The 9814-nt window shown below is 32.4% G+C and overlaps 1 protein-coding gene across 1 annotated transcript; it reads left to right on the forward strand.

Annotated features, from left to right (window-relative positions):
- The first annotated feature begins 8024 nt into the window (after positions 1–8024).
- Positions 8025–9084, forward strand: LOC106334091 (ethylene-responsive transcription factor ESR2-like). Its single transcript, XM_013772438.1, has 2 exons — positions 8025–8465; positions 8611–9084. Exons 1-2 carry the CDS (start codon positions 8025–8027, stop codon positions 9082–9084), a joined length of 915 nt encoding a protein of 304 aa, XP_013627892.1.
- The last annotated feature ends 730 nt before the right edge of the window (positions 9085–9814 follow it).

Consider the following 9814-nt stretch of genomic DNA (forward strand, 5'->3'; position numbering starts at 1 on the left):
ATAATAAAAAGTTCACTATTTATTTTCTCTAAATTTAAACAATATTTTTTGACATCTTAACAAACATACCAGGACTGGGTGTCAATTTTTGGACATCCGAATTGCTAAGGGAAACGTGTACTTTTTTTTTACAGATAGGAAATGTGTACATGTATATCACACGCATCGCTAACCAAAAAATGTACAAGTTAGTTGCTCTCGCTGCAGGAGAATTACTCTGACAAAAAATAAAGTTAATACTAAAAATATTTACAAATGACGACAAAAAGTAAATTCCAAATGTGTGTATCTAGGCATAAAGTTATTACTTATTAGTAAGGTAGCTTTATTAACATAGGGGACAATTTGTTCAGGAGAGACATGAAGTAAGTCTCAGTTCAACAGTCAATTTTTTTACCTTTCTAAAGGCTTGCATATTATTTATAGACTTATAGTACAACCAGAAACGGTCACCAAAATAAAACAAATTGATAATCAACCAATGAACCAATGCTCAATAGTGTAAAAGGGAAATTATGGAGCTTATTTGAAAACTTATTGGCACATGAACTGTTTCCTTAATTATGAGTTTCAGTTCCACCACAATAATAATTACTATATAGATAATAGATGTAAACATGTTAAAAGAGATGAGGGATCACGTGAAAGCGAGTGATGAATCGTACGTACGTGCGTGGATTGTTATACGTGTAGGTTATTAACATAATTCAGACCTGGTGTATGTTTACAAGGGAACCAGGATATCTACCCAAATCTTTGCTTTTGATATTCATATCTTTCTTGCAAACTAACGTACTTATAAACTTTATAGGGTATATATAATCGGAATAATCATATATATAATAATGTGGCATAAGTCATAACATGTAAATTGTAATTGATGCAATGTAATCAAGATCGATCAAAACACGATCACAAACAAGTTCACTTGATCATCTCAGAATTGATAAATTTGGGACTTTCGTAGCGTGGAGGGGGCAACTCCCAGTTGATAAATTTATACGACTTCATGCCCCGGCCCTGATTTTTAATTTTACCAATGTAACGGTTTTCGTCGTGGTTAGTTGGTTACATTTGTTTTGACAGAAAAAAATTGCAACATTTTTTTTTAACTGGTAGTGCGTGTTACATTGTATTTCAGTTAAGAGAAATTAAGCGGTATGGCTAAGAAAAATATAATTTTTAGCTCTATAGCCAAATACCCTACCATACATTGATATAGAGTGTATTTTATACAATATTATCATGCTAGCCTTCAACGCAACCGGTGAAAATCTGCGACCAAAAATAATTAAAAATATTTATTATTATCTGTAAAAGGTAAATCGTGGCTTACCTTCCTTCACATCTCCTTTTTTATTTCATTTGATAACTTCGTCGAAGTTGAAAGGTCTCTGACACCGAGAGAAGAAACACCGTCACGTCTTTCTGATTCTCTCAGATTTTGATTTCTCCTTCGTGGTTTGTAATCGCCTGAGATACTCCGATTCGAAAGTCAGACGCACCTCGCCAGCGATAGAGCTGCAGCGACGCCTATCAACACCTCGTGTCTATTCCACTTCCCACACTCGATTCTTCCCGGATATGTTCAACTATGGTAAGTTCTCGTGTTTTTTCGCTCGATTATCTTCATCTGCTGTTATTTTCTTTTCCATTTCGGCTATACTCAGAACTAGGGTACTATAAATTTTAAATACAACATCGTCGACGGTGAATGTCGGATTTGCTTTATGCGACTAAGTTCCACATTGAATACTCGGTTGTGGTTTTCTGGTTGTTCGTAATCTTTCTTAAATTTTATTTGTGTTCTATCTGATATGCATAGTAAATGATGTAGTAATATTGTTTCGATATGGAATAGCATATGCGTTACATATGTGTTTCACTGTCTGGAAATGACATGATCTCCGTTAGGTATATTCCATTTGACTTGGAATAGAATAAAGTATAGACGTTTATATTCCATTTGACTTGGAATGGAATAAATTAGAACGTTTAATATCCCTTTTTTTAGCTTATGAATTCATACTTGTATTTAATATTTACATATTTTTATACTTGTATTAGGGTTTAAATTTCTATATAGGGATTAGTGCTGATTGGAGAGAAGTTAGTTTCTGAAATATTGAGTTCGTCATTGCAAGATTGGGGTTAAAATTGGAATAAGTGTCATATTTTCGTGTAGGGTTTCATGATTAGTTGATAGGATTTCATACATATATTACCATGTGTGGTTTCAGATCGTGAGCTATGCATATCGTTACGTCTTACATGGTTTTCATTCCACATTATTGTTATACTATACAATTTATTTTACATTTACTTTCTTATATGGATCCTTACACCTTTATCTTTCGCTTTTGTTTCTCAGGTTACAAATTGAAGATTTAGTTGTCAAGTAGATTGTTCGAAACTAGATTTGAGTCATCTGGTAAATATATTCTCATTTATATGTAATGGTGCAATATGTATATAAGTGGAATAGATCGTGTCTATGTAAAATGGAAAGACCATTCATGTGAAATAGAATATATGATCTTTACTATTTTTTATATTCTATTCTATTTACGAAACATAGAATATAAATATGATTGTAATATGCATAAGCATAAGTTATGTTTTGTTGTTGTATCATTTCTATGAATCTTAATTTATGCGTATTGATCAAAACTAAGAACTTAAAACTCAATTTTATCATTTGGTTAACCAGGTCTACATAAGTGTAAACTTCATACAAATTTCGTTAACCACATCTACATTTGTTGTTTGGGTTTAATATTTATATTTGATTTTAGGGTTTAGTAAATAAAGTTTAAGGTTTAGAATTCATATTTGGGTTAAAATTTAGTGATTAGAGTTTAGGGTTTAGTATTAGAAGGTGAAGGAGTATGGTTGGGATCATCGTTAATTTCTTTCATGTAATTATAGACATTTCATAGTTTCACTAATATGTACTATGTTATTTATTTTGTTTTATTCTATTTGAGTTAGAGTTTATATTTGGGTTCAAAGTTTATATTTAGGTAAGGTTTTTATTGATTATAATTTAGGGTTTAGTATTTAGAAAGTGGGAGGGTATTGTTAGGGTCAGCATTAACTTGTTCCATGCAATCATATATATTTTATAATTTTACCAATATGTGCTATGTTATTTATTTTGTTTTATTCTATTTTGGGTTAGAGTTTATATTTGGGTTTAGGATGTATATTTGGGTAAGGGTTTAGTGATTATAATTTATGGTTTAGTATTTTGATGGTGAGAGGGTATGGTTGGGGTCAGCATTAACTTCTTCTCTGCAATCATAAACATTTCATAATTTCACTAATTTCACCGATATGTACTATGTTATTTATTTTGTTATATTCCATTTGGGTTAGAGTTTATATTTGGATTTAGGGTTTATATATGGATAAGGGTTTAGTATTTAGGGGTTAAGGTGTGATTGAGACAAGGTTTAATATCTAGGGTTTAGGCTTGGGATATGTTTAGTATTACAGGTTGTAGGTGAAATTATAATCATATGCTACTTCGGTTATATGGAATAGAACATTCGGTATATATGTATGTCACTAATAAAGGTGTAACGTGGATGACTTTTTCTTATTTCTGAAGAAATATTTTAGACATACTTGACCATGTATTACATAGACTACGTGGACACACAGAACACATTTATACCGGATAATGACAAAGAGAAAATGTATAACCGGATGATTTAGGGTGTAAATGTTAGTTTATGCATTATGTCAAAATCATTACTACTCACCTAATTTGTCTTCAAAATATGGCTAGTTGGCAAATAAGCTATTTTTGTTATTGTAACTTTTTTTGAACGGAGGCTTTTGTTAGTGTAACTTGACATGCGTTATTTTAGTTGAATAGCGTAGATATGTAACGTGGGCTAGTTTTGACTCCAGAAAAATAGAAAAAGAGTACATGCCCTAGTTTGTGTAGTTGAGTTGAGAACCATATATATAACGTCGTAGTTTGGGTTTTATATTTTTTGGCGATCTATATAACATGATACGTTCGTGTGTGCAAATAAGAAAAGTCAAACACATGCACAATAATAGGAGAAAATTCTTTAAAAATACACAGACTAATTTTCATTTGCTAATAAAGTACACAAACTATTTTGGATTCCTGTTTAATACACGAACTAATTTTCGTTGCCTATTAAATACACAAAATTTTGATATTCGCATGTTTTACACATCGTTTTAGACGGCGTTAACTATATTTAACGGCAGTGACGACGGCATTAGTGTTTAAATTTTGAAAATATCTTTTTTTTTAAATACACAAACTATTTTTCATTTGCTAATAAAATACACAAACTATTTTTGGATCTCCGTTTAATACACAAACTAATATTTGTTTTCTATTAAATACACAAACTTCTGAAATTTGAAGATTTTACACATCGATTTAGACGATGTCAACTATGTTTAACAGAAGTGAAGACAACGTTTTAATTAAACAAGTGGTTTAAGTGTGAAAAGCACGCTCACTCTAGGCCAATTAAAATTAATTTGAGTTAGTTTTAATTCGAGTTTGACACTCTAATCTGTTCCAACCTCTTTTACTATCCAAACTATGTTTCTTTTTTTCTTCTTTACTTTGATTTATCTTTATATCAATTCGAAGTAGAGTCAATTTCCATGTCGTGAAAAAGACGAAGAAAACTACATAATTTTAAATGAGTTTCTGATTTTGGAATTAGTTTAGTGTTATGCATTTCTAATTCTTGTTCTTCGATTTGATAGTAGTGATAATGATTCAAGGTTAATTTACACTATGATAAATAAGTTTAGTGTTATGAATTAAGTTCTACATATATTCTTTATACTATGATAAAAAATTGAAATTTCATCAAAAAAAAAATTTACACTAAGTGTAATGGAGAAGAAAGCTAACAATATAATCTATCGGATGACTTTTAAGGATTTTTTTCTTCACTGTTTAACCACATGCTCAATTAAACACTAACATTGTCTTCACTTCTGCTATACATAGTTGACATCGTCTAAATCGATGTGTAAAATCTGAAAATCTTAAAAGTTTGTGTATTTAATAGAAAACAAAAATTAGTTTGTGTATTAAACGGGGATCCTAAATAGTTCGTGTATTTTATTAGCAAATGAAAATAGTTTGTGTATTTTTAAAGAAATTTCCTTTCACAATTTAAACATGTGTTAATTAAACACTAACACCGTCTTCATTTTCGTTACATATAGTTAACGCCGTCTAAAATGATATGTAAAATCTGCAAATTTCAAAAGTTTGTGTATTTAATAGGCAACGAAAATTAGTTCGTGTATTAAACGGGGATCCAAAATAGTTCGTGTATTAAACGAGGATCCAAAATAATTCGTGTATTTTATTAGTAAATAAAAATTAGTCTGTGTATTTTTAAAGAATTTTTCCAAAATATGGCTAGTTGACAAATAAGCCATTTTTGTTATTGTAACTTTTTTTGAACGTAGGCTTTTGTTAGTGTAACTTGACATGCGTTATTTTAGTTGAATAGCGTAGATATGTAACGTGGGCTAGTTTTGACCCCAGAAAAATAGAAAAAGAGTACATGCCGTAGTTTGTGTAGTTGAGTTGAGAACCATATATATAACGTCGTAGTTTGCGTTTTATATTTTTTGGCGATCTATATAACATGATACGTTCGTGTGTGCAAATAAGAAAAGTCGAACACATGCACAATAATAGTCATAGAGAAGTGAGGCATAGCGCAGAGAAAAACCCACGCGTTTATGAGAGAGGAGACAATTCTGGTACCAACTTTAATGTCGTACCGTTGCATGTAACCTACTTCCCTAGCTTTGCCGCTTCATTTTTGCCTTCTATCTTTTTTCTCTTCTGGTTCAAGCAATATTTCAACTCTGATCTAATTTATAATTTAATTTTATCTTAATGTAAAGCAAACTAGTATCCGGTACTATGGACAGTTACGCTTCCGTCAAGCTCAAATTTAATCTTTAAAAAAATTATTATTATTTTTGATCCAAATTATTAACTTAAGAAAGTTATCGATGCTGGGATAAAATTATTTGGAATGCATCATTCCATACAATTTCATAAAATATTTACCAGTTTGAAAACACTTTAAAACAATTCCACATATTAAGTGAAACAAAAATAAATAAATCCTTCCATTTAAGAATATGTGGAAGGAATCATTTCATTTGATCCCACATGGAAAAGGTTCCAGTTATAATAAAATCATCTAGAAAACATTCAGAAAATTTTTGTTAAAAAATGGGAGGAAATAGTTATTTTCTAAAAAGATTCTGCAACGTAAATTAAGGTAGAAGAAATAACGAAACACTTAATTTCTGCTTTATTCATTTTATTTTTCTGATTGCTACTATTCCATTCATCTTCGTTCTATATATTTATATTCTGTATGTTCTTATAAATGGTTTTCAGTTGCACCTTAATTAGATTAACTCTTATCGAGCAAAATATTTTTGTTTTTATGTAGTATATAGTCTGGCCTTCCAAAAAGATCGTTCATGCATGCTTCGATTTAAAAAAAAAATATGTTAAGTTTACCATATTATGTGATCAACATTCCAATTCTAGCTTGTACGCACAACTCTTTATCAATATACTAATATTCTCTCCCAGTAAAATAGAGGTTCTAGATCCTGCGAAACCATTTGGCACAAACATTTGGGTTCGGAGTCGGACGGTAGCGACGTGATATCACTTCATCGGTTTAAGATACTCTACCGACATTAATCAAGATGGTGAAAGAGATTGAGGATAAATCTTAACATTTTTTTATTGTCTGTTAGCGATATGAATCTTAACATTTTACTTATATATAAAAAGAGATTTAGAAAATTTTCCTTTAAAAACTATTTGGACTTTAATCAACACAAATATATGAAGTGGACATTAATTTCCGTAAACGCGAGAGGTCATTAGTTACAATCAAGCAACACTGGGAAACCCCAAAGAGGCTGGCTACACACCATGAAGAAAGAGCCCTAGTTGAGACAAATCCACGTGACTTAGGTTTACAAATAAATACAGAGAGCAAAACCCTAACTAAGCAAATCGGCCATAATCTCGTAAAAAGAACAGACAAAACATAACCTCATGTAGAAGGAACAATTTCTGAGCGCTGCCAGTGTTATTAATTCAGAGACATTATTTCACGATTCTCAATTCCTCTCCTTTCAACTCACAACATCATAATTTCCTTTCCCAGCTACAATCTACTGTCAAAATATCATTTTAACTAATTTGATTTATTGTTATTACCATAACACCACTTTAGTGTTAAAGTTAGTGTAATTTCAGCAATAAATTAATATAAGTTTCAGCACTGTAATAATGTGATTTTAATGTTTAGTTAGAAATGTTTGAGTGCAAAAAATCACATTTTCCATTTTAGACGATATATAGTAGTTAAAACTTCAAAACATAACTAGTCAAAATAACTTTTGTGTGTTTCAAATTAGTTAGAACGGGGAACATTTTGAAATGGCAATTCAGTGTTCAATTTTTATTAGTTTAGTTTCAGTTGTTTTCAAGAAAGTTTTCTGAAAGATCCATGTCTTACACTTAAACAAAAGAATAAATCGAAATGATATAAATTAGCATGATCGAGACACCTTTATACTCTTGACAATAACGAAGATAAAAGGAGAATATAATAACTACGTTATTGTTACTTATCAAAAATTCATGTAACATATTACTCCAATTTTATGCAAGTCCGTAGAAAAATAAAGACACAATTCCGAACGTAGAACATGAGCTTCGTTAACTACTAAACCTACTTTTGCATTCTACATCACTGATAGAGTGGTCAGAAGTCAAAAAGACGCAAGTCTCTTTTATTTAAAATTTTAAAATGAACAGTGTAGTTTTTTAATCTCTATCTATAAATAAGTTATCACCTACCATCATCACATTCAGGTACTCAAAACCGTAGATAGCCCACAGAACAAAACAAATACTTTCTTTGCTTACAAAAAAACCTTCCTTAGGTCAAACCATGGAAGAGGCAATCATGAGACTTGAAGGTGCTGAGCACAGAGAAACAAACAACCATTCCCTTAAGAGAAAGCCATCAAGAACTTCCTCCACCGCTCCTAGCACTCCCGGAGGTGTAACCATCGCAAAAGCTGCCCCTGGCGGCGGCGCTTCCGGTGGCACAACCATAAGGTACCGAGGCGTTAGGCGTAGACCATGGGGTCGTTACGCTGCTGAAATACGCGATCCTATGTCGAAGGAGAGACGATGGCTCGGTACATTTGACACAGCCGAGGAAGCAGCTTGCGCATACGACTGTGCCGCTCGAGCCATGCGTGGTCTTAAAGCTCGAACCAACTTCGTCTACCCACTTGAATCTTACCACCACAGTCTTTTCTCGCCTCCTCCGATGAACATGTTCCTTCTACGCGACGTCTTAAACTCTCAGCCTCTTTCTCCTTTCGCTTACCCACACTACAATATTTCTAACGTAAGCGGCCTCGTTAACGATCCCTTCACTAACGCTAACAATGTTTTCGAAGATCATTCGCCTAAAGCAAAGAGGTCAAGTACCATCGACAACGACAAGCGACGTCTTAAACTCTCAGCCTCTTTCTCCTTTCGCTTACCCACACTACAATATTTCTAACGTAAGCGGCCTCGTTAACGATCCCTTCACTAACGCTAACAATGTTTTCGAAGATCATTCGCCTAAAGCAAAGAGGTCAAGTACCATCGACAACGACAACATGATATCAATCCTCGAACCAGAACCAGCTGGGTCTGGTCTTCTTCAAGAAGTTGTTCAAGGGTTCTTGCCAAAACCTATCTCTCAACAAACTTCAACCCCTCCTCAGACCAACCAACCGTGTGTTGGTGTTTTCCCGACAATGCTAGAGAACGGTTTTCAGACAGATCTTGGTGTACCGAATCACATCAATGTGGAAGGAAACGGATTCAATCAGGTGAAGTATCATGGAGAGTTGGCTTGGGCCGATCATGCGAGTGGGTTTGATGCAGCTAAGATGCATCAGAATGGAAATGGCGGAATGTTTTATCAGTATTGCTTTCATGATTATTAGACCATTATTGTTGCTATTCGTACTTTTTTTTTTTTTGGACGAATTCGTACGTTTCTTTAAGGTTATGAGAAATGAGGTTATGGGTATCTAGCTCAAAAGTCTTGTGTCCTTTGTTTCTGTTTAGTTGTATGATCAGTTTTATCGCCCATGATAGATTATTTTTGCAAGGGCAATATTTATCTTTAAAAAATAAAAGAAAGAAATTTTATCTGAGTATGCTTTTTGGGGTACAGTAGTGTATGAGAACAACTAATTGATGATATATGACATATGTCGAGTATATAAGCAAAGTTACGAAGAACAAGTAAAACATACGGGGAAAAAGACAACACCAAAAGGACAAAAGGAGATCTCTAGAAATTAGATATTTTCTAATAAGTTGACTTCAGAATTCATGAAGACAGCCTTTGCCTTCTTGCTTTTTTCATCTTTTCTCTCACCCTCAAATCATAGGAAGCACATATTCTGATGTTTACAATATCGTTAAATCGGAAGTACATATTTTAAATCTGAAAAGGATAATTGTCTAAATACTTGTGTTTTTTTTTTTTTTTTTGAACAACAAAATACTTGTGTTTTCTTTGGGTAATTCAGGTATTAGGCACAATAATACATCGTATGAAAATATGCAATGTTATTATTATTTTTGAAAATATGTATGTATGTATTTGGTACGGAGGAAAATATCAAGCTAATACGGAGAATTTTTCATGTCATATTTGGGTTAGGA

Source organism: Brassica oleracea, chromosome C3, assembly GCF_000695525.1.
Source record: "Brassica oleracea var. oleracea cultivar TO1000 chromosome C3, BOL, whole genome shotgun sequence".
Lineage (NCBI taxonomy): Eukaryota > Viridiplantae > Streptophyta > Magnoliopsida > Brassicales > Brassicaceae > Brassica > Brassica oleracea.

Coding starts and splice junctions, on each gene's coding strand:
- LOC106334091 (XM_013772438.1), top strand. CDS start 8,025: ATGGAAGAGGCAATCATGAGACTTGAAGGTGCTGAGCACAGAGAAACA. Junction 8,466..8,610: donor CTCAGCCTCTTTCTCCTTTC/GCTTACCCACAC, acceptor TTAAACTCTCAG/CCTCTTTCTCCTTTCGCTTA.